Source organism: Barbatula barbatula (assembly GCF_947034865.1).
Source record: "Barbatula barbatula genome assembly, chromosome: 13".
NCBI classification, from domain to species: Eukaryota; Metazoa; Chordata; class Actinopteri; order Cypriniformes; family Nemacheilidae; genus Barbatula; species Barbatula barbatula.
The window spans coordinates 17,646,909-17,672,978 of NC_136776.1; the positions used below are offsets into that span (position 1 = coordinate 17,646,909).

Here is a 26,070-nt window from a genome sequence, read left to right on the forward strand (position 1 = left end):
TCGCTTTCCCTGGACTGAGTTTTAGGGGGCATTCCCTATTCAAGAGGTACTTCCAGACATTGACGTTATTCTGACGCAGCTCTTTGAGTAATTAGCGTCCGATGCAAAGCTTCCCCCACCCCTAACCATGAGTTTTCCGGTGTCTCGCAACATAACCGGAAATGACTTTTATCAAACCTCTTACGATCAAAAATAAACGATTGCCTGTTGTTTACCAAGTACAAATCTGTCGTAAATCTCTTTCTAATGACGCCATTCGTGTCTCATTTGTCTCATTATCACCCGTAAGCCGCGCCCCCTCCGGGCTGTACGTAAAACACGCCTCATGAATAATCACGTCCCTCGCTCGCTCGAGTTGCTTGTTGCGTTTACGGCAGAGGCGCGTGAGCGTGGTGGGAAATGCGAGCAAGATGGCGGCGTTGAAGGAGGAGCAGTGCTACGGACTGTCCTGTGGAAGAGTCAGCAATGGCAGCAATATATCCGTCTATCACGTCAAACTGACTGACAGCGCGCTGCGAGCCTTCGAGGACTATCAGAGCAACAAGGTAAGACCCGCGTCGAGCGCAACGCGAGCTTGGGCGAACGGTGCTAGCAGGCTAACCGTGCGCGTTCACAGTCGGTGAGCAGCGGGCGACAGTTATTTCGCCGCCTGACAGCAAATCACCCACTCAGCTGAACAAATTCCCCCGAAAGCGAGCAGGAACTTGGGCGTCGATAACCGGTGCCTGCGACAACCTGTCGTCGTCCTCACTGTAAACTAACTTACAAACACTGACGGGGTCGTTATTTAAACACCAGTTACAGCAGTTCATGAACCCGATAACTTGTGTTGACGTTGCTGGTTTGGTATTGTTGGACTGGTGGCAGACACTCTAGTTTGTTTTTTTAAGAAACCGGGTCCGTTAAAAGCACGAAACGTTTTAAACAGGCCTGAAAAGTCTTGTATATCAATCTAGAAATGCTATCCAAATGATGTTTACGATATTAAGTCACCTTAACGTCGAATGGCGATTTGTTTGTCGGTTAGAAAGTCAGTCAGTCTGGGACACTGTAAGCTTTTCGGTTCGTGTTATCGATTAAATAGAGTTGTTATTATTTTAATACGTCTCCAGTTTCACAAAGCCACGAGCTTATCGAGATAACGTTGTGTGTGTTAGTCGGGATTTAACCAAGCCCATGTCATTGCCGAGATAAGATTGTTTGCTGAATGTATTCGTTCACTTTAAAAACACACATCCATTTTAGCTGGCATTAAGGTTGTGATGTTAAAACGGGCGGCTTCAAACACGTTTCTCTTTGAGATCGTGCTAATGTTAACGAAATCTTTCAGCAGATGGTTGAAAACATGCTTAAAATAGCTCTGTATACAGCTTGTTCTAGGTGTATCAGAATCCATTCCGGTGGCAACAGGTTTGTCAGGTGGATTGTATTTGATAATGACATATTGATCTTTGGTGTTTCAGATCAAAGGAAGGCCACGGTGGTGCCATGGCCACAGGTATAATCTGGGATAATAGTGCAAACGCAACTCGATACAAGACGAGACAAGGGCCGAGTCTATTCACACACAGTCGAGAGCAGAAGTTGAGTCACACTTGTGGTGATGTCACAAAACCGGGTGATAGGAAGACAAATCGCAGCTTTCAGTCTACACCCCAGACTGATGGTAACGGCTGAGTAGCCAAATGTTTTTTTTTAATGCAAACCCGTTTTAAGTCTGGTTTATGCATTGTGCTTCTATGCAGCGATTAATGCGGGGTCCATTACGGACTATTCCTTGGATGTGATATGTGAAACTGAAGTCGACCGGTTTACATGTGACACTCTAAAGCTGAAGCTTTGCTTGCGAGTATTTTTAGCGTTCGAGCGCAGTGCGCAAATGGTGCACCAGAAAGTTAAAAGCAAGCCTTAGTTTGGCATGTTTGCATATTTGAATTTGCTTTTATTGCTAAGGGTATTTTGGCAGCCTTTGCGAAAATTGCCTAGATGGATGATTAGATTGTTGTTGCGACCACCCTTGTCTCCATCTCAAGCTTTATGAAGTCAAATATTTCAACAAACCAGAAAGGGACCATTCGAGGGAGATTCGGTGTCGTCTTTTGTCTTCATCTCGGCTCATGTTTTGAGGAGTGTTTGGTACTTGCGTGTCGTGTGACACACTTCGTGGTGCATATGATACACAGGTCCTATATACCCAAATGTATGTTGTTAAAGCAATGCGAACCATCGTTGTGTTTACAGACAGATGTATGAATTGAAGGCATTGTCAGTTTGTGTTAAACAGCGCATGCAAAGTAATCTATTTTTATTGTGGTTTTCTTTGCCGTCCCGGTGTGTTCAGGTGCTTCCTTACTGACTCAAGCTGAACCCTGAATTCAGGTCTCTAGATTTATGCACAGTTTGATCTACACAGCGGTTGGTCCACTGCTCAGTGTTGTCTTTTTTGCTTCTTGTAGCAGCCAGCTTGCATCACTTACACCCATTTTTTTTTCGGAAGGAAGGGTTTTCCCTTGATGAAAGTGTTAGTTTTACGAAGACAAAGATTTAGCCTCCAATTTTTTAAAACAAGGTCATATATATAAACCATACAGATTAACCTGTTTGTTGTAACATTTATGACGGAAAGGGCAAAGGAATAATCAAATTGGACCCGGTTTGCTCTCAAAGGAAGTCAAAGCCTTAGTTTTAAGTTATCAATAGGTTAAGTAATGAAGTTATTTTTGGATCACGGGTCAGCCGTGTAAATTTCGACATTACATTCCATCGAGCATACGCCAGTCCTCCAGAGAATCGCATGTACAGATCGCTTTGGTCAGCAGTCTGCGGAAACGGTCATTAAAGGAACCTAATGATCTTGTGAGTTATTATCTAGTTCTCAATAGCAAAACTACATTATATGGTGTTTGGTATCTGGGATTATCAACCAAGGGAATGACTTCAGTGGCATTAGAGAGGAAGCACAAGCTGAAGTATCTTTACCTTGCAATTTTGTTAGAATTTTTCTCATTCACAGGTGACTGCCGTGGATTTAGTTTTTTGAAAGTGCTGACTTTACAGAGAGGTGCCAGGCCAGGTGACAAACAAGTCTGCAAAAAGTTTTAAGCTACACTTTATTCTAGATATTTGTTCTATCTAAGCGTTAAATCCATTGCTTAACCAATATTCAGTTGCTTCAATGTAGTTAACGTAAGCACTTTCTGTTTGTAGGTAACCACTTTTTCAAACTCCTTTGAAACTGTTTCTTGCTGGGCAACAAGCTAGTGTTGTAGTACATGAGAACGGTCTCAAGACCATTTGTTGATGGTCTTTGTCTCAACTGTCTTTGGTCTCGGTCTTGTCTTGGTCTCAGACTTGGTAGTCTCGGGATTTTATTTAAAGACCGGTCAAGACCACAACTGTGGGAATTACACTAAATTGCGTGTGCATTGTCTGATTTATGTGTTAACATCATTCATGTGATTGGATGTAAAACTTCTGGCTTTAAAAGCAGTCACCACTTGTTCCTTATCGGATTTTTCTGTTACTTTTGTTTCTCTTACTTCTGGTAAGGAAAGAATGGGGGATTGTCTTAAAGAAATCTGTCAACAAAATGAATACACACAAAGGCCCACAATATCTGAGATTTGATTGCAAAAAAGGTACTTGTATCTTGTTTTTATTTTATAACATCTGATCTGATATTGATTTTGTATAATTATTCCATAAACCTTGAGTAATACGTTTTAGACACAATTAAACAAGTTATTGTTCTAGTTTCGACAGTCCCAAACAAATCTGAACTTTTGTGCGTTTCTGAGAAACACACAGCTATTTTGCTATTGACTACATAAAAAAAGCAATCAAACTGAATGTTTTGTTTTAAGATCTCAGACTTAACATTAAAAACGGTTAATACCCAAGAAACATTTTAGCAGTTGGAATTTTTACCTGCACAAAAATGTTAATGTTACAGCATGTGGGTGATAAAAATTGGAACATCCTACACATACATTTCTGCACAATAAATCACCCAAGTACTTCTATTATTATTTTATTATGACTTTTTAGAATTATGTGGATCATTTGAGTGAGTTTTGGGAGTGATGATGATCTTTGCGTCTCTTGACTCAGTCTTGGCGCTTGGTATTGGTCTTGTTTTGATTTCGACACACTCTGGTCTCAGTCTTGTCTTAGTCTCTGTTTTGGTGGTCTCAACTACAACAAGCTACAAAAATAACTTGCTCCAACATTGACGTAGTTAAGTTAATCAAGACTTAAACGTCTTCACAAGCATTAAAAGAACATTTATAGCGACACATCACCATAACATTCTCATGACAAGTTCAGATAATTTTTTTCTGTTTGGTTGTTGTTTTGATAAGTTAAAAAAATAAATAGCCTGCCCATGCAGCAACCTTCGAGCAATGAGCGTAAGAGCAGCCTTCCATCAAGATTGGCTGCGCAGCATAAAGATTAGCTGCGCTGTGGGCCGGCAGCTTGTTACTCTTGCGATATTGAGAGAAGTCAGTTGTTTGTTTAATGTTATTGTGTGCTCGTGCTCTAGTTCAACATGTACAATACTGGGCAGGCTATTTATTTCGCCTTAAGCTTTTCCAGGGGAATTGCCTAACGAAAGGATTAGGTTCCCTGTTACGAAACGAAAAACTTTCTGAAACAAGTTGGAGTGCTGGGGAGTGTAGCAAGAACAGAAATATTATGTCCAACTTGGTTTTTAAAAAGTTGACCATGTTTAGCATGAGAAGCCCACACATTCAACATTGTAAAGAAGTTCGAATGCATGAAGCAGCGTTTAATCACCCCTTTAAAGCAGGGCAAGAGGCCGTGTTAAAAAGATCCTGCTCGCGGCATCGCTCGCAAATTTTTGCAGCAGATTTACTAGATTGTGGCCGGATTCACGTTGAGTTCAGTTCCTGTGCCATGGATATTTAAGGAATGCTGATTCTACATGTTTCAATGCTGGAACTAGGGTCTGGTGAACCAAACATGACTCTGAAATGTCAGCCTGTCATGGGGCCTTTGGTTTGAGGTTCATTTAGACCTTTTTGATCACTTGTCGTGTGGTTGCAAAGTAGAGATGTCTGACTGAGGGAAATATTTTATTTTAAAATCGATTGCAATTTTAATATTTCTAAGTCAAGCTTCAGCTCAATAGTGGGGAGTATGAGTATATTTACGCTTCTGAAAGAAAACATTACAGAATTTCTAGTTGATTCCATTACAACCATTACAAAATACCTTTTTTTGTAGTGTGTTTTGGGCATTTTTTTAAATGGGACATTCAGTGGACGGCAACATGGCCCGCTAGCAACAATATCTGGCCTGCGCCAGCAGCATTATTTTGATTTATTTTGGCTGCAGCTAGTTCTGAAATCGATCCGTCACAATCACGTGTTTAGTGAATTTGAATTAGGGCAGTGCTGATTGGGCATAATGGACATGCTCTCACACAGTTGGTTAGCAAGAATACCAATCAAAGCGGCCTCAACAGACAAGGTGCATATTAGTTGCATTGCGTCCACATTGCAGCCTCTTGCAATTAGCAAATCGCAACGCATCGTGATTCGATTTCGATAAATTGCTCAGCCTTGTCACTGGGACAGATATAAGTGTAATAAAAATGACAGTTGCGATAAGGATTTGTATTTATAGCCTTTCAGTTTGATTTTTATCGGTTTTATTTAAAATATTTTACATTAACACAGAAATTATTGGCATGCGTTCCTGTTGGTACGTTCGAGCATGGGACTGCAGGAAAAAAAACAGGTTAATCTGCGGGTTCTGCAATGGATCTTGTTGTGAAATTACCTGTTACATGAAATAATAACTGACTGGCTATGACCCGCTTGGTGTTGTAGCGTGCGCAGGTTGCTGCGGTTGCCGAGAGACCTACATTAATTTGCGCATCTTCTGAACGCATTTAGTGCAGCTGTACATATCTTAATTGGGACAATGTCAACATGTTAGTTTCCCATCAAAAGTTGTTGCTTTGAAACATGGCATAAACACACAATATAGACCGTTTCAAAGAAACTGTTTTTATCTAAAAAGTAAAAAGATATTTAACCATGTTGTGGTAGATGTCTAATATTGACGATTGTATCAGCCATTATCCGTAGGAAAAATAATTGCAGTTAAAGGACTAGATCCTTCTATAGCTTTATCTCCTGTCCCAAAATAAATGAGTGCTGTTGCTCTACCTGGATCTCCAGTGATAAGTGCGTGTTGGTCAGGAGCGACTCTCAGTCCAAAGTTTCGCTTTGTGGAACATTCTGGGCCTGTGTCCCAGCAAATAGTGATATGTCAGCAGCCCATTGAAACAAACAGGCTAAGAGGTGCACTCTTGTAGGGCTTTAGAGATTCGGTTTGATGCCTTTATTTATGATGCTTTTATTGATATCTGATCTACGTTGTCACGCTTTCTCTTACGTTTAAGTTTAACTAGATTTTGATTTAAGAACAATATCAAACAGCCAAGCTTTTTATAAGAATCAAAATCTGTAATAGGTTGTACTAGTCAATAAGTCCTCCACTGGTTTATAAACGCTGACATGTCTTATCCAGATTTACACCTGAAATTCATCAGGTGCGAAGACTGCACACTTTAAATTTCATGGCCTTCAATAAAACCATTAGTTGACAAAAATATTGGTTACGTACCCACATGGGTATCATCTTAATCTAATGTTCATAGCATGTACATTACGTTTCCCGTGTCCTGGCTTCTGTGAATGTATGCTAGTAATAACTGATGCATTGAATGTGACGTACACAGCCCGGGCCTACATAGTGTCTCCATTACCTACGCCAATCTTGGTCACAGATGGAATCAGAAGGATGATTTATTCATTTCCTGATGCAAGCCAGAACCCCGTGGATAATGACAAAGCTTCCCTGCGTTTGCACAATTTGCCGAACTGAATAAAATAATGATCCATGGTAACGTGCTACTACAGTCACAATTTCAACTCTGATAGATGTAGAATCTTTGTAAAGTTTCTGTCATTATTTAGCTTAGACTCTAAGCTATCAGATTCTTGCCTTGTCAACGGTCGACAGGACAAATCTCTTTTGGTTATTTTGTAAACTCGTTTGTAAATTTTCTGGCATTATTTTTTATTAGATGTGCATGTATTGTGAAGGGCAGTTCACATTATAACGATAACCATGATGTTATCTGTGACTATATATTTGCATCCTAACCAGCAGATGAATACATTTATTTTTGTGTTGAATTTGTTTATTTTAAGCTTGCATGTTGCATTGTTCCCAATCACTACAATGAACGTAATGTACATGACCTGCTGCAAATGCTTTCATATTTGAGAAAAGACGTTCGGGAATTAAAACAAAAGCACAGCAAAGGCTGGATGCTATGTATAAAGGTTGATGGTGCACTTGTGTCCGGGATGTAAAGTGTATATTTTGCCAGCTTATGGGCCTTACATTAGTATATATTTATCCTGCGGTAAACACTGCTTTCCGACAGCTACAGTTGACATTAAATCTGTGTCACGATCATTAATAGCCAAATGTTAGAGATCTGCCAGAGACTGTATGCTTTGTTCATCGGCTGGAATAAATTGTTCTGAAAATGATCCCAACGATATTGTTTTCTGTTGCGTTATAGTTATTTAAAACTGCTATTCTCCTAAATCAGGAAAGACTTATTAGGGCTTTGCAATATATTTTGAGATTCACACGAATTATACATGTCTAAATCGATTCTGAAATCAATTCTGTGTTATGCAAAGCTCTTCCGATCAGTAGGAAGTACTTTTGCAGGGCGGTATGACCGTAAATGCATAGAACTGTATTTACCAGATTTATACCAGCTTGTCAGTACATGACAGTATATATTTTAAAATGCATTTTCTGATAATTAAGAGAGGAAATACTGCAGTAGATCTACTTAAAATGCCCTTTTCCACTGTCAAGGTGATAATTGTTGGTGATATTGTTGAAAAATTCCACACTAGTATTATACAGGTTTCTAAGTCCTACAAATTATGCTGTTTATGAAGAGGTGGCACTCACGATGAAGTGAAGGAATTGCAACTTGCAATTGCTATACCGGTGTTAGTCAACTGTTGTTCAGCCGTGCGATGCTCGCACCCATTCTGACGCGAACAGAATATGTACCTCTCATGCGCGAGATGCACTCGAACATTCCAAACGCCTCCGTTTAGTGCATGTTTATATAGAAAAATTATGAACAAATATATCGCCCAGCACTAGAAAGTACTGCTCTATCTTAAATAACTATGAGATTGAGTTGTTTTTAAAAGTGCATTTGAAAGGCAACACTCGTCAAACATCATAATTATAAATATAAATTTATCTTGAAAATACCTTTTTTGACAAACAGCGATAGAATATGACCATTGGCATGTCTTGGAACTGTGTGTCTGTGGCCCTGTCCCAAAACCTGCATTTCATGTGGACATGCGATCTAAATTACGCATGCTCGCCAAGTCTACGAGTCCGTAGAGTGTCCCATTCATCTTTTTAGCGCTCAGAAGTGTGCTCACGAGCGCCGCCTATGTGCCCTCGATGCTGTCTTCACCATTGTACCATTTAAAAGCAGTGTAAATTATCATCCATGTAAATTATAGCCTCTGCAACTTTAAGGTATCATTTGGATAAAATGACACTTAATGTTTTACACAATTAACTTTTTCTTCCATGTTCCGACATATTTAGCGGTTTGAGAAACATGTCATCAAAAGCATCAAGCTTGACTGGTCAACCAGGCTGTTACACAGACAATGTTGTTGCTTGGCTTCCTTGAATGATCTTGTTCATGGGTTTTTTATATTCTGGAAAAACACGCAGCCGGTGGTTCGTCTCATCAGCCTCTCTAATTAGCTCTGAAGCACATTGTATCTGATTCAGCCGTTTGATTGGCTGATTGAATGGGACGGAACAATTGGCGTTAATGTAATAAGCCGCTCTAGCACTGCACTGAATCATTACAACCCGGGAAATGATGAACCATGCAAATTAACGTAAAATGTACGTCCTATGCTGCATCTAGGTGGTTTAATAGGATTACTTTGATGTCGATTAATGATTGTATGATAGATGTGCTATTTTTTGTGAAGTGGCATAATTGCTTTAGGTGGTGACAACCAAACCTGAACCCTTCAGTTTCAAGTAGTAGGCACATTTCAAAGGCACGTGGCCTGTGTAGTAAGCTCGCGTACATTATTGCTTCAAAATGCTCTGGGTGCTAAAGCTAACGTTTATAGTCGCCTGTAACATTTATACAGAGCAAAGGGTCTGATTTGTTTACTTCCCTGTATTGTTGTTATTTCCTCCTCTTGGCACATGCTCAGATCTGTGGAGCCGCTGTTGAAATTGTGCTCTTACCTGATCTAAAGCTCTTTATATTGGGAAACAGGCAGCACACTGTAAGCTGGGAATTACCTGTATAGCTGTCTCTTATTGTAATTATAGATCCTGTGTTTTTAATGCCGTCCTGCCTGTTTGCGAGGGTTACTCTGCACTTTGTGTATACCATTTTGTGTGCTGTTTGTGGAATTTAAATTTATTTTAATTTTTCTTTCTTTTGCAGGGCCTGACTGCTCAACCACTAATACGATTCACAGGAAATCAAGGGGTAAGTGTACAACTTTATTTTAGTTTTGGGATCAGCTTCAAGTGTGCACTGCCTTTTGCAATATGTGGTGTTAAAGCAGTGTTTCTCAACAGGAGGGCTGTGGCCCACCAGGGGCCCCAGCTGCCTTCTAAGGAGTCCTCTAAATCAGGGGTTCGCTAAGTGGGGGTCCGCGAAATGATTTCCGCAGCATGCAGAAAATGGAAACGGAACTGCATTATTTTTTATACGTTTTTTCACTTATGCCATACTCTCGAAACATGCAAAAATCATGTTACGTTATTGATTAACTAATAAATAACAAATCGTATATATGTCTTTTGTATTTAAATCGTCATTGTCTTGTATGCATTAAGAAGTGTAATTTTCATGTCACATGGAGAGCGCACCTGCTCTCTCGGTTTCTTCACAAACAAGGCGCATACATGTTTAGTGAATTAGTCACTGAGACAGGATCAAGATTTGGATTTTTCGGAGAAAAATTTCCTAATTGTGAACTTATGTCACTTCATTCTTAAAACAAAATACTGACTTGATTTGATTAAAAAGAGGAAAACTTTAGTCCGTAGGCATGCACAGCATCTCAAGTATAATAACTACAACCCGCCAACAAAAAAGGATTTTATTAAAATCTCACAATTTTATCCTCATCGCACGAGCACTTTCAACAAGTTGGTATGATTTATTAGGGTCTTCATGAAATGTCTGGAACATATTTAGCTTAAAAACACTGGCTTTGAATTTTCTATTTAGCCCGTGACTGACTTGGCTCCCTCCGCTATCATATGCTAACGTTATCCTCCTATATAAACAGTACATTTACTTCAATTCAGACTGTTGATATATATTACTTGCATCGGCAGCTTTTGTCTCGTCTTGATCCCTCTTGAGGAACAACTTTGAAGCTAATCCTGCTTGTGCATGTAAATCGCTTTTCTGTCGGCTGTCGTAGTGTTTCAAAAAGTTTGAGAACCCCTGCTCTAGATGACTAATCATTTTAAATTAGACAAAATGAGCATTGAAATACATTTTCTAATCTAATTGAGAGGTTTTCAATCGGAATGGAATGGGAACATCAGACTCGATACCCAGCCCAAGTAAATATAATAACGTGAAGTCTTTGGAAGAAATAAGGTGGAAGACCCAGCCCTGTAAGACTAAACTGCATTATCAACAAAATACATGTTTAGTATAGTCTTTCTCTGCATCTGCTCTGTGCAGTGAGCAGCAGGGAGAAACGGCACATTCAATTTACTAACGTTATACCGCAGCTGACTTGTCGGTAAGAAGTGCAATGTAGCCATTGTTGTATGATGATTTCGTTTTACGATGTGGCAATGTGTGGAAGTGACTGTCGTTAAACATACAGCACTAATGAGTCTCATTTAATTACTATTATGTACTTGTTTTTATGTCTGACAGCAGAATGAGTCGTTGAGAATGGCTTTACTGGGCACTCCGTGAGGAGTAGTTGGCCAAAGTTCAAACACTAGTCTGACTCTTAGCGCAAACGTGATGCAATGACTTCTTAAATCTAGTACATCAAGAATCATTTCAGAATCAAATCATGACCCTAATGCTGGGTTCACACCACACGTGAATTATCGCCTTCCATGCTCATGTGTTACGTACATTTTTTATTGAGTGACGCGATCTGACACATATTTTCAACTTTCACGGAAGACCGGATTAATGGCAAAAATATATATACTTCCTCAATCCCATTTAGTTTTAGTTCATTTTAACCCAAAAGGTTAAGGATCGAAGCTGTAAGGTGAAATACATGAATACAGATGTTAAATGAATGGTTTACATGGAGATTCAATTCTCTCATGATAAATGTGACTGCCTGTTATGCTTTTCAGCTCTTGTCACCGTTAACATTCATTAAATAAAAAAGAACTGGCTGTACATTCACAATTTGAAAACAAAACTTGTGTTCCATTGAAATATGTGGTGACAACATGAGGTTGACTAACATAATTTTTGCATGAACCTATAATGTAGATTCTTGTTCATTGGCAGTAAAAGACTATTGACACCATGATTCATCCACTACCCTTATTTTGTAATGTGTCATTCATTTCCATATTCCATCATGTAGTCACAGACCTTTGTGAACCTCGATGTCCTTTATTGTTAGAAACTCATAGCTGATTTGATGACTTCCTAGTGCAAAATCATACTTTTCAGTAACCACAACATCCTCTGCTCGGTTGCGAAATCGGCAGTGAAGACTTGCTATGTCACCAGCATCCATTGGTGTGCATCATGCAACAAACCCACAACATTTCAGAACGTCTTGAGGGTGGTCAATACAAGTTTTCTTTCATCGGTTTCTTGACTGCCTGTTAGACAGGAAGTGGCTGATAAACACATGGCCCAGTGTGGCAATTCTGGTACCGAATAGACTGACTGTCATATTTCAAAACTCTCCACACGGATTTCGGCCCTGTGCATTCCAGTTCAGACCCATCAGCAGAACGTTAGCACTGTAAACGTTGTTCCTGTTTCCTAAAGTTGAAGAATGTGTTTTGTCAACACCTCGCAGATTTTACACTAATGTAAACTGAGTGCATATTATTCGCACATATGTAAATATGCAGAAATGCATGTTGTTTTTTTAAATAGTTTGATACAGTTTATAAACCACATGCTGATGGCTGTGAGACATGCATAACCTAAAGATTACATATTTTTGTAACGTTTACTCGCCCTCATATCCGTCCAAACCTGTTTTACATTATTGCTTTACTGGAATCCTGGAGACGGAAGTTTCTTTGTTAAATGATGCAGAATAAGACATTTGTTGAAATGTTCAAAAAAAGACTTCAATTTCAGATGTGGAAGATTGTGTTTCAACTTGGACATGCAACAGTTCAGCCCACATTTTAAGGAAGTCTTATATAAGTTCAATTTCATTTCTATAATGAATGCGTTTACTCTGATTTGCTGACTGAATGCTGGAGCTGCATGTTCAAGCAGTGGTCGCGTTAACAGGTAATAAAATGACATTTTCAGTGACGGAAAAATCTGAAGACTGTATGTCATTATGACAGATTACAATAAGGGCAATAGTTTTTCCCTCAAAAAACGACATGCGTCTTTTTGGATAAACATTAGCTTTCTGTGAGGGGAAAAATGTCAATCTCTGCATCTTCTCTGTTCAGTGAGGTGCAAAAGCAGCACATTCATGTCCAAACTGCAGCTTATAGGTGAGTACAAACACCTTTTACAGGCACCTTTCATTGTTACTGACTGGACATATGAACATAAACCTTGGTCTGTAGTATTTTATGTCTAAAAACTAAAATATATAAATGAATATAAACAACAACGGCTTTATTGTGCATTCAGCTGCATTAAAATATAAGAAGTTCAGAGAGAAAACGAAAGTTCAGATTGATGATATCATGAACATGCTAATTAGCACGGAGCACCACCTTGAACCATGGTGACGGGTAATAATATATAACAGATTTATTTTGCAATCCTGTCCGTCAAAATGATGGACAACTAAAAAGTCTAGCGCAACCACTGCATTCAAGCGACACCACAGTTCACTGCATCACATGCAAGATGAGGTCTATTCGCTGCTGGATTCACTTTTTTTACATCGCCGTGTCAGAGATTTTGTGGCATATTCTCAGCAGCAAAAGATCATTTGCCGACACCTTCCTATGGTATTTGGTTCTGCGCATCCAAAAAGAGTAGTTAATCGCTTGCACTTGCTTTTTGACATAGCATGATGCTATTGTCTTGTAGGTCTTCCAGTTTCATATTGGTTACCGATGGGTTGGCTTGAAATTTGCTCTGCTCAAGCACAGATGCTGAATTTGACATTTTGTCCGAAGGAATGATGCATCAAAGAGCTTTACATGGTTGTTCCCCAAGGCCCGGCCTTCTGACAGACAGGAAACCGTTATTTTACAACATGTGGACCAGAGTTGAGATCAGGGAAATCTAGGAGGCTGCCATTTGGAAAACATTGATTTCCATTCGGTCTCGGCTTGTCAAATGGGAATAAAAAATTTTGAGGTTCTGCTGAGAAGATTGTCAGTCAAGATGGTTTAAAAACTAAATGTGAGTATAGTAGCAGAATTGTGTTTTTTGACAACTGCTCCTTCAAGGAAAGTTAACTTCATGCTTAACTTTTTCATATGCATAAAGTTATGTTATGATTTGCAATTCTTGCATTCCTGCGGTATAATACAAATCCCAGTGAGTTTGATAGTAGCGTTAATAATCGATCATCTTCTTGATATTTAATGCGCTGTTATTTTTACGGTTTCGTAAGTTTTGGTAAGACATACTTTACCAATAGCTAAAGTATGCAGTAGGGCTGTTAAACGATCAATCGTGATTAATCGCATCCAGAACAAATGTTTTTTTACTAAAATAAATAAATATAAACCGTGCACAGACATGATTTTACAAACACATACACTTATATAGTTAAAGGCAAAACTAATATGAACAGTGCACAAACATATACTATTACAAACTAACTTTTATTTTGGCTGAGAATAATCGCAGTTATTTATCGAACAGCACTAGTACTATGAAGAGTATGTAACATGTAAGGCCAGTTTTCATTTTACTGTAAGCTACCATCAATCTTGCTTGTCTCCTCCCTCTAGTTCCTTGCATTGACTATCACATTGGATTTTGCAGTGCGTCACATTTCGCCTGTGACGCAAGCTCTTCCTTCAAAAGCATTTCCTCTCTTGTGGGTTTTTTCTTTCTGCAAGTTACCGCGCAGACGTTTCAGAGTTGAAAGTATTTGCTGTATCATGGTTTTCTTCAGAATGAGGAAATGTTTATTAAAATGTACTGAATTAAGCCACAGAGTGGTTTTTATCTTTGTTGTTGACATTTACAATTATGCATTTGGCATACGCTCTTATCCAAAGCGACTTACATTGCATCATACTATACATTGTATGTGCATCCCCTGGGATCTACCCATGATCTTGCCGTTGCTAGCGCCGTGCTCGAATCACTGAGCCACAGTAATATACTCCAAAATATAGGAGTGTGAAAAGGAGCATGCATGCTAGCTTAGTGAAGCGTCAAGCAGAGAGAGCCTCTGGGCACGCTATGTGCAGTTGAGACACTGGCTGGTATTTATAGTCAACCACCTGTAGGCCACACACGTGTGAGGAACCTTGGGTAAGCCGAGCCAGAGCACGGTGTACGACACAACCATTTGTGTGTGGGGAAACAATGCGCCATGTCATGTTGCGGTTCACAGTGTTCCTTCTCTGCTGCTGCAGGGATCCACATTCATGCCATGTCTGTGAGCCTTCAAAATCACGTCACCCAAATAATACCATCGCCTACTAGTTTCCACAACTTTGGTACTTCTAACGACAGGTCACATGGAGTAATGCGTCTACATTTACATTCATAGCTTTAAAGATGAATTGATCTTGTTTTAAACCAAAATAATGTCTATATGATGAAGAGAAAGGGAGCAGATTTGTTTGGTCATATCATTGCTTTGTCGTGTGCTATAAAATGTCTTTTTTCTAGATGACTGATGTAACCGTTCAAGTGTAAATCATGTCTCTGCATAAGCCTATTTGAACTGGCGATCTGCTCTGGTCTCGTCTCATTGCTTAAATTGGCTGCTCCTCTCCTCTTTCAACAGAAAATCTCAATTCCGCAGTCAGAGAATCCAAATGAACTACGAACGTTTACGTTCTACCTGTCCAATGTGGGGAAGGACAACCCCCAGGGCAGCTTCGACTGCATTCAGCAGTACATCACAAGGTAAGAATGAAAACAAAGCATGTCTTTATTCGTGCCCGCTGAAAGGATTACACACTCAAGGTAGCGTAACGTATTCAAACGTGTTAAAGCGTTGTGTAGTTGAAGTTGTTGCCATGGAAACGAGTTTAAGTGATGTGGTCAGAGTTTGTCTAATGTTAAGAACTCTTTGTGGTCGCATCCATGACATCATTAGAAGTGCCATCTGTTCCCAGTACTGTTCGGCCCTTGCTGAACACCAGAACAGAGAGAATCAATCGGATTTGGACGATTGTCCAACCAAATGAGTATGAAACTGCTTGAATATAAATGCATTCTCGTGGATACATGTCCATTAGTGTTTGAAATAAGGGGTCAGTATAAGTTCGGTTATTATAAACACTATAAAGACTGGTGCACACTTAAATCTGATCCGGTTTCAAAATGCTAGTCATCACACACTTGCTGACTACATAAATAGCTAAACAGTCGTGTAATAGACCATAGGCTTACACTTTATCTTCATTGATTATAATGGACTGCATGAGTCGCTCACGTCTGGTGTAGACTGTGTTAGGACATGCTATTCAAAAATGAGGTTGGCCACGTTTCAGGGTGGTTGAACTGGTCATATGGAGCCTCTTGAACGCTTGGCTGTATGATTTTGCAGGTGTTGCTCTTGAGGTCTCAAGGTTTCCAGGACGCCCATGCAACCACCTGGATCTCAATTGTGCCATGACAGCTCTTACTTAAAAATGGCTTTTTAATACTGGAGGTGGCACCGTACTCTGCTTCGATGTTTGCATTTGGAGTGTGTGACTGGTTTGGTCTTTTCCCAGTGAAGGGAGCATACAGCTGGACTGCTTGGGAGGGATCCAGGACAAAATCACAGTGTGTGCCACAGATGACTCCTACCAGAAAGCCAGGCAAAGCATGGCTCAGGCCGAGGAGGAAACCCGGAGCCGCGGAGCCATCGTCATCAAGCCTGGAGGGAGATACGTGGGTAAGGCCTTTATTTAGTTTGGCACTGTTTGGACATGACACTCAAAAGTATATTATTTACTTGTCACAACAACCCAACCTTCATGTTCTGAAAATGTCAAAAACGTGATAAAAGTAATAATAAATCTAGTCAGTCGGAGTCAGTTTACTGCTGATTGTGTAATTCCTATTGAAACTCTTGGACATCTGGCAGACCCAAATTTGATCATAGGCCACGAAGTCTTAAAAGAAGGGCGGTTAGAATTTGATCCGTTTTCACATGAGGCTCCAGAGTCCCATGTCTACTCCGTTTTGTGTCCATGTCTGGAACTTTAGCATGTTGCATAATTTAGTAGCTGTCTCTTCTGATGCTCAATGATGACAGTGGCTAAAAATATTACACAGAGAATCCGGCAACTCGAGTACACGTTGCACAGAAACATCAATACTTCACCAGAGAACTTCAGGGATCGTTCAGCTTTATCTTTTTGTTACTGCAGAGGAAAAGTCGTGTCATAAAAACTAACTATGCCACACAGTCCTAAACAGCGTTCATGCACCAGATCTGTGACGCAGCAGTTAGCGCGCATGCATCCAACACAGTCTGTAGGACATGACTCGGGATTAATTTATGAGCCGTCATGTTTCCAGGGACACATAGAAATTGAAAGCTTGCTCACTTTAGTCCTTCTGTATTAATTTCAAACGGAGTCTTCATATTTAAAAGCTGTTTACTACCCTAATACGCAGAGATAGGGAGGAAATCCTTGACCTGACCATTTACAGATGTGAGGTTTTTTTCTCCTTTGTCATTATATTTGGTGAACTATAAACCGTTAATCAAATATACACAATCGACAATACAATTTAAAATATGACCAATTGTATTTTTCTGTGCCGTTCAGGTAAGCGGGTACAGATACGGAAGCCCATAACAATCTCTTCTGACGTGGCTCCTCTGCGGCAGACCTCGCGTCCTGTGATTATCTCCAGCAGTCAGAAAAAGAAGCCACCGCGGCCGCTGAGGGAACGGCTAGTGCACTTACTAGCCCTTAAACCCTACCGCAAACCCGAACTCCTGGTGCGACTCACCAAGGACACTCTCCCATCTCAGGACAAGGAGATGTTGGACAGCCTCCTGCAACAGGTTTGTAGTTTTAAGTTCTTGGCGTATACAACCTTAAATTATATGTATATTGTCACATTGAAAATGAAAGTTCACGTCAAGTGCATGGTGGGATCCCATGAGTTTTGTTTTATATTACACAGACACATTATTTCACGGTACACTACCTTCATCTCGGTTAAGTCTGCAAACCCACAACTGTAGTTTCAGTACCTCATTCTTACTTTTTTGCATTGTGTTTGCGGTGCGTTTATTGGATACTTTAAGAAATGTGGTAACGTGCTATACCGAGCACTGTTGTAGACTAAAGTGCAATTTTTACTTCTGCGTTAGACCTGGGCCATAGCCTAGGCAGCGACACGCACCCTACGCTGTAGCCTGATGCGCATCTCTCCAAAAATGTAACCGCAAGCGCTGTGATTGGTCTGCTTGAACCCCTCCCTTTAGGTAAAAATAAACTTGGGTTACTCGTAAGAATTTCCGAACTAATTGTCTAAATAAATTACGTGTTTTTCTGTATTTAACCACCCTATCACTGCTAAATGCTTCACAGTGGGTGCTTCTCAATTTGTATTTGTGGAATCCACGTTTCCTTTCCTCTCTTCCTTTCCTCGTGTCTTGCTCCCTTCCCACACATCCTGAAAGGCTGGAGCCAAGGAAAAGACACGAGGACAAAGGAATTTAAAGTGAAATGGCATATCCTTGCTTGCTTTAGCGTCATTTCAAAGCGCCGTCAGTTAATGATGACTGTACACATTGCACATTGCAAATATAAAAAATACATACTTTTGGCAGATTATATAATCCCCACTACAATCAAATAAACTTAAAAACATGCTTAAAGCGGTCAGTAATGAAATGATGTCAAATATTAAATGTTATACATGAATATGAACTATATTAATTTATTAACTATATGAATATTAACTAAACTGTCTGAAATGGGTCTGCATTTACAAAAATAAAAGCTTATTTATATCATATTCAAACAAGCATAAATGTGATAGATGTGAGGAGGAGCGAGGGAACCTATTGAGAAGCACCTAGTGTGCACATCAAACAGAGTCTTCAGCTCTTGTCTTGGTTATACCCAAGCAACACGCCTGTGAACACTGACGCCTAGTGGCCATTGGCTATCGACTCGGACAATGCCGCACAAGAATATACAAAAAACGTCCCGTTGCCTACGGCATAGGTCTTACGCAGAAGCAAACATCTGCCTTTGTGCACAGTATACATAATACCATATTTCTTGTTCTAGTTTTTGCAGTAAGTTATTCTGGGCAAAGCGAATGAGCCAATTTGAAAGTTTAGGTTTTGTTTAGAAATGAATTAGTCATTTGCCAGTCAGAAGCATGTTTTTGAACTTAGACAATGTCTTGACCAAATCACATTTATCAGAGCGATATAAGGCTAGTTCACCAAACACAGAAGCCATTGACACATCACTGTAAGGGTGGTTTGGTTGCTCCTGGTCTTGACATAAATTACTTAGACTTCTTTTCCTGTTTTTGTCTCTTTCCTCACTGTAGGTGGCTAACCTAAATAGTAAAGACAGCACCTTCACATTGAAGGATTGTTTGTTTAAGGAAGTTCAGCAGGATTGGCCTGGTTACTCAGAGATGGACCAGCAGATTCTGAAGAGAATACTTGTACGGTAAGTTTCAGTCGCCGTCTCCGCCGGGGATTTATACATATACAGTACATTATGCCATAGCGATTACAATATTGAATCTGTACGTTGACTAATAGTGCCATGGTGAACAATGTGCCTTTGTTTTGCTTTTATGGTCAGGTGTCACAATGAACTTTCCCTACTCCTGTTTATAAGACATGATATGAAAGTAGCGAATGTTAACAGTTGCGATGCTGTATGCGTTTCAAGGAAGCTGAACTAAAAGAGTGCGGTGTCATCTGCACAATACAAAAAGAAAATCTTTTTTGCACGTAGGAAACGTACGCAATCGCATGCTCGTGGGTTTGCACTTTGAACCTCCGCGTGACAGCCTTTTAAAATCCATAGAACCCCCTCACACCTGGCCCACATTTTGTCTTGCTGTCTATCATGCAAGAGCTGTGCATGTTGTGCAGTCGGGAGCTTAGTGATGCAACTCTATTCTAGCACATGCTGATCTGTGTGTGTGTGTGGGGGGAGGGGTGGCACAAGCCCAAGGTTTGGCCATGCATGGGCACACGGAGATCAATATACACCGTAGCAGCTCATGCCTTCCCACCTACATGCAAACATAGCCCTCAGAGTTTGCGATGTCACACTGCCCCCTGTTGACATACCCATGGCGCACTTAGACCAGGGGTTTTTAAACTGTGGTTTCACGCATTTCTTTTTCAATCTAAACAAATTTTTTGGCCTGTGCCTCTCATACTCCACAGAAAACTGTGTAAGCCTCAGAGCAGCGCTCCTGCTTTAGGAGAGAACCCGGTTAGCCCTCAGAAAGAGTCAGCCAGCAGTTCACCTTCCCAGGTCAGTCTTCCTACTCTCTTCTTGTAAACCAGTCAAAATCAGTCCCAAACTGTATTAAGATGTGTTAAGTTTTACTGCAATAAAGTGGCAACAACTAAGGTGAATGAACCTTAACTGATAGCTTGTATGTTAACAAACCAATTTTACTATATGTCCCCACTCATCCAGCTGAAACGACCTGCTGCTGAGTTCACCGATCCTCTCGCCAATAAGAAGCCCAGAATATCGCATCTAGCTAATAAATCATCAGGGCTCATCAACGGCAAACTGGGCTCCTCCAATGGAAAGGACTCTTCTAATTCTCAAGCAGCAGAAACATCCTCAAGTTCTCAGTTCCCTGCGCTGGAGATTTCCCGTCCCTTCGATCCGCTCTCTGACGTCAGCAATGACTCCAACGGGCGAGATTGCGAGAGTCAGGAGACAGCGGTGGCGGAGAGGTTAAGTCAGCCTCCGTCGTTCCCGCCCCGCTCCACGACGCAAACGGGAGGACCGGGCTTGATGTCGCCGGCCCACGCCGGTCTGGAAGGGTCTCAGGACCGGGCTGGTCTGCCCACTCTGCATGGAAAGTCGAAGAAAAAGTCGAAGAAGCATAAGGATAAAGACAAGTCTAAGGAACGAGACCGTGATCGAGAGAAAGATGCGAAGAAAGAGAGGAAAGTCGAGGTTGAACGTAACTCGGAGCAGAGGAAAACCTGCGATATCACGACGAGCGATAGCAGCACAGGTTTGGATCGGTTTTTATGAACTATTTATAAACCTCTGAGGTGGTTTCTGACCTCATGGCGTTCATGTGATCTTTGGTTTTCAAATACGTGTCAAAGAATGGATGTGCTAAACCAGCTTTAATTCAAAACCAATCAACTATTTGCTAAAATAACCCAGCAATTAGTTTATTTTATAAATGTGTACCTCTGCATATCCCTGTTTAGCTTACATTTTTTTTCAAAAATGTAACTTTGACTTTAAGAAGTGGCGTCCTTGCTGATCTTCTCCCGTCTGCAAACAGAAGTCCTTGAATTCACCTGCTTTTCCTTTCAGGTCTGAACGGAACGTGCGACAGCTCCAGCATTCCTGCGTCTTCGTCGGAGACAGCAGACTATTTATTGTAAGCTCCCTTCTGCGTCTTTAATACTAAAGCTCAGTTGACGTCAGTAGTTTAGCTAAGTAAAAAATACATTGTTTCCGTTTGCTTTCCTCAACAGAAAGTACACCGTGATCAGTTCGCAAGAGCAGCGTCAGAGTTACAAGAACGACTTCAACACTGAGTACAGCGAGTACCGGGGCCTCCACGCACGGATAGAGGGCATCACCCGGCAATTCACAATACTCGACACGGAGCTCAAACAACTCCAGCAAGGCACAGACAAGTATAAGGTATCCATTGATATGCTCCGTAAACATCCACTGACTAATTTTCACGTCAAAAGCAGGGTAAATAAGGTAGTTGTTTGTATGAAGAAAGGGAAAAGGGGTGGTGGACGGCTTCATACAGTATGAAGAGTTCAGATGCAAACCCCTCTAAAAGCTACCTACCTCAAAAATGACATTATGATAAGTAAATGCTCTCCACACCCAAAACCCATTAAATAAATCCAGCAAAGCCAGATATTTCATAACGGGCAGTGTTGAAAGTAAAGCTAAATGGAGGAGCCTGATAGAAAATGCTTGTTTAAACGAAAAGTCATCGAATGGACATCGAGGGTTTTGCATCTTAATTCTTCATATGGAACATACAACATGGGAGGATTGAAAGCGAAATACAATTTTGGGTCGAAAGGAAGACTTGATTATCGAGTAACCTTCTCCAAAGTCTGCAAAAGGGACATTTTTCTCCATGAGGAGTAAACGTTTTTGAGCCAGTGTATTTGCTTCATCTTACGTCAAACAATGAAATAAATACAGACACGAACAAAAGGAAATTTTGGTAAAATCCATAAAACTGATTTATCAAAGTGATCTAGAGCCTATTCATTGAGTTAATTTCGTTCCAATATCCGATTCATACATTAAAAGCTGTTATGCTCTTTATGGTTGTGCGTGTGATCGACTCAAGATGACGAAGCACAGAGGATCATCTCATTGGGCCCTATTATAACGACTGCACAAGAGTGTTTGGGGTGTGTCAGAATCCATTTTTGCAAGTTTAACGATGGAAGAAATGGTCGCTTGATCTAAATGGGGTGTCCCTAATGTCTCAATGAGTCCTGGGTGTATTTTGGGCATGACGTGCAGTAAACCAATCAGAGTATCTTCTCATATTCCCTAAAAGAGCCAGTTGCGCTCGCGCCATGCGAATTCGCTATTTCCAAAAAGCAACTGAACGCTTCTCTAGAGAGTGTGAGGTTAATACGCATGAGCAGACCATCTACAGGACAAGTCGGATTTTTTATCCCATGTACACAATGTTTTACATTGTAATTCATTTATTTGTAATATGTGGCATTATTGTGTGCTGCTGCACATCCTTCGGTGTGTAATGACAATAAAATGATAACTGCGTAGGACTGAAACCAGCACAAAAACGCTTGTTAAAAATATTCTTATTTTGGGAAGCATGTCAAATGCAAATTTTATTTGCTAGACAGTTTGCTTTAAGTTGTAATTAATATCTTTTTCTGATATTTTTTATCACCACCACATTGTGATTATGTATACTGGAAAAACATGAAAACGCATTGAAAGTACTGGAAAAGTGCTGTCATTTGACTTTGTAGAATGTGTAAGAACCATGTAGTAAGGATTTTTTAAACCAAGCGTTTTTTAGACCAAACGTTTGGTTTGTGGCACATAAATGAAATACAGAATTCAATTGATGCGCTATCAGATGTTTGTGCAATAAAGCTACTTGTGGCGCCTTTTAAGAGCATGCTTAGATTTTAAAGCCCAAACCAGTCATTTTATAAATGCACAAAAAAAGGATAAGCAAATGTGGATTTAAATTAAATTTGTTACTACATTTGCAAAAACAACAACTGTCTTTTGAAATATTAAATGCACATACTGCTGTATGACATAAGAATTGCATTGAACCCCATAAAGAAAGGGTTGTTTACCTAAAGGTTGGATTTAAAGAAACTTTATTTTACTGACATTTTAGCTGCTGATACGATCTATAGGTTTCTGGCATTTAACGGAACAATTTCAACACTGACTAGTGTAAATGTGCAATGATGTGGGCAACTTTAAGAATTTTTTTAATTAAACATATAGTATGGTTTTGCAATAGTGACTTTTTTTTCAATTTATTGATGCTGTATGTGGAAACACTATTGTAAAAATCTGTTTTCTTTTTTCCACAGACAATCCACAATCAGATACTTGAAGAGTATCGCAAAATAAAAAAGGTACGTCGGCGACGTCTTCCATTTTTGTTTAGTAATGCCACAGATGGATTTGTTCTTCAAAATACTGATTGATGATCTCTTCTCTTCTACAGACTAATCCAAACTATAGCCAAGAGAAGAACCGCTGTGAATATCTACACAACAAACTGGCACATATTAAAAAACTGATAGCGGAATACGATCAACAGCAACTTCAAAACTGGCACTAATACCAAGATTTTTGTCTTTTCTTTTTTCCTTAATCTTTCCTTCTCCTTTGAGAGGGAAAGAAACTGGATTTTGTTTTCCTTGGCTTTCTCTAAAATAAAATGCCACGAAATGTTTTTCTGTAGTGGGCCAAGTGCTCTAGTGAGGACAATGCAGACCCATGAATTTCTTTTTTTTTTTTTTTACGGGACTTGGGGCGTATTTGGCCAAGCTTACCTGTGTAGCCGAATGCATTATGGGATAGCCTTGTGGGGCATTTGTTGCCTCCTTTCCCTGTTCGAAGGTCTCTGTGTGCTAAAAAATAGCTTTTTCCTTGGGCGGACAGGGATAATCAACACTGAAGAGAATTCCCGATCCCAGTTCCTGATACTTTAAGATTTAGAGAGAGGAATAAGTTTAAGTGGATATCTTTCCGAAATGAAAGGTTCTAGTGATAAACTATATATTATTTTATATTTATTTTTTCTTTTTTTCGTCTTCCAAAGGGATACGTCAATTTAATATTATAATTTAACACTCCCTCTATGAATGCTAAACATCCTACCCCTTAGTTCTTTATTTTCCTATTATCAGTCAGTATTTAATGCATAAAGCTGCCTTGGATTTCATCGCAGATCAGTTTATATCCCCATCAGAAATACTTTTTGAGTGGCACTATTTGGCTTCTACGGTCCTTTATTTTGTGCAACACGCTAAACCATGTGCAATGGACATGAATTGAACTACCAGAGTGAGAGAACTATCTCCTTAGAGGCTTTGGAGGTATCAGTATTAAGCTACAATGGAGACCCGCAGTTTGCTAGACCAGGGTTGCCATTCCAGAGGTACGGCAGCCGTTTTTAAGCATCATGCTCCAGGTTACAATGCAATATTTATAATTTCACTCCAAAGCTCTGTAGATGGTGCCCGTCGAGTTCAGAGCTTTGAAACAGTATCGCTTTATCCCAACCCTTTCACATCCGCAGAATGGAATCCGATGTGAACATCGCCAAATCGTGTAACCTTGTGCCTCATGAGCTATGGTTCATCTTTCCCCTATCTACACTGTTGCATAAGTGTGACCGTAACGTATGTCAGGTCCAAATTCTTACTACGGCATTCTTCCACAAAATGGCAATTGTTTCCCTTTAACGTAGCCCTGTGGTGTGCTCTCGGGGCTGATGGGCAAAGACCTTAAATGCACTCGTTCACTAATGTCTTTTACTGTCTTAACCCTTTAGCAGGCCGCGCTTGCTTGAACTGAGCATTTCCAAACAGTATTTTCCTTCATGAGATGACTGTTAAATTGCATTCTAGGGCATCTCGACACATCTCATCGGGGAGCGCTCACTATCTATTGTACATGTGGGCACAGGATCTATTGCAAACCTGTGACACATTCCTGTAGGATCCCTCCTCGCGTTACCATGGTATCTGCCTCGTGGAAGCACGACCACAAGTTGCTCATCTGTCAGGTCCTTTTGAAGCATCAATTGTAATTCTGATATCTGAACTCTGTTATGTTTAAATATTAAAATTCAGCACTTTGCTCAGCTTCTTGCTCTTACTCTTACCTGGGTTTTGTTGCGAGGAGATTCTTGCCTTGTCTGTTTGTGTAAGCATGCTTTCTGACTGTTTAAAGACCTGTTGTCAGTGGTTTTACACTGCTCTTCTGTGTTCGAGAGAATGCCAATATTTATACAACTGCCCCTTCTGAGCTTAACTGACCAGGTGTTGATCTTTAGAAGGGCAGTCAAGCTAAATTAACTAGACTGATGGCGAATCACAAAATAGGTGAACTTTTCTTGAAAACCATTAAGTATTTATTTTCGAACATGATCACATTTTACCTTCGTTATTGTCTTTTAAGTTCCCTAACAAATGGTCCGATGAAGAAGAATGTGAAGGGGAACCAAATGGTTCAAAGACGACGTGACGCGACTGAGAAAATGTGCCAAATGACCTGTTGTATAGGTTTGCATCAAATGAAATGTTGCTGTTGTAGCACAAAAAAAAGAAAGGGAATGGGGAGCTTTGGAGTGGAGAGTTGGGATGTCAACGCTAAAACCCAAAGCGCGCTTTTTTGAAACAATAAGGGACTGGGGCTGAGATTTATCTTGATATTTCAATAAAATTCTTGGAAAACTCTTCTCAGGTTTATTTGGTTTGTGTTTGTAATGGGTCACATTAACCGTGAATAGCTTTATTACTGTTAAATAAAACAAATTGCCCGTTGTGCGTTTGTATGTATGCTATTTAATCATTTACCACTAGGCGGCAGTACAGCCTCTGTTTTTGATACGATACACAGTTGCCCAATTTAATTCGTGTCACTAGACTGGGTAACAGATTTTAGTTGTTTAAAACAATACCAAAAGTATCTTCAAAGTTATAAAACAATGGTATGAACAACGCCATAATTACAACAAACCGAAGATCACATTCAGATCAGTGTGCAATGCCAAGTGCGATATCCATCGCTGTGATCCAGTTGGCTCTTGGCTTCAGGAGAGTCAGAGAGTTCGTTCTGGACACGTGCCCGGCTACATTTGTGTCCTCGTTCATCCTGATGCCCCTGCCAAAT

General features: G+C 40.2%; 1 protein-coding gene across 1 annotated transcript; it reads left to right on the forward strand.

Moving 5' to 3' along the window:
• Positions 1–346: 346 nt before the first annotated feature.
• ell (elongation factor RNA polymerase II) lies at positions 347–25,721 on the forward strand. Its single transcript, XM_079471181.1, has 12 exons — positions 347–545; positions 9,575–9,619; positions 15,270–15,391; positions 16,207–16,370; positions 17,254–17,495; positions 19,007–19,131; positions 19,866–19,956; positions 20,125–20,680; positions 20,995–21,061; positions 21,159–21,330; positions 23,256–23,300; positions 23,393–25,721. The coding sequence occupies exons 1-12, from the start codon at positions 411–413 to the stop codon at positions 23,507–23,509; spliced, it is 1,881 nt and encodes a 626-aa protein (XP_079327307.1). The 5' UTR covers positions 347–410; the 3' UTR covers positions 23,510–25,721.
• The last annotated feature ends 349 nt before the right edge of the window (positions 25,722–26,070 follow it).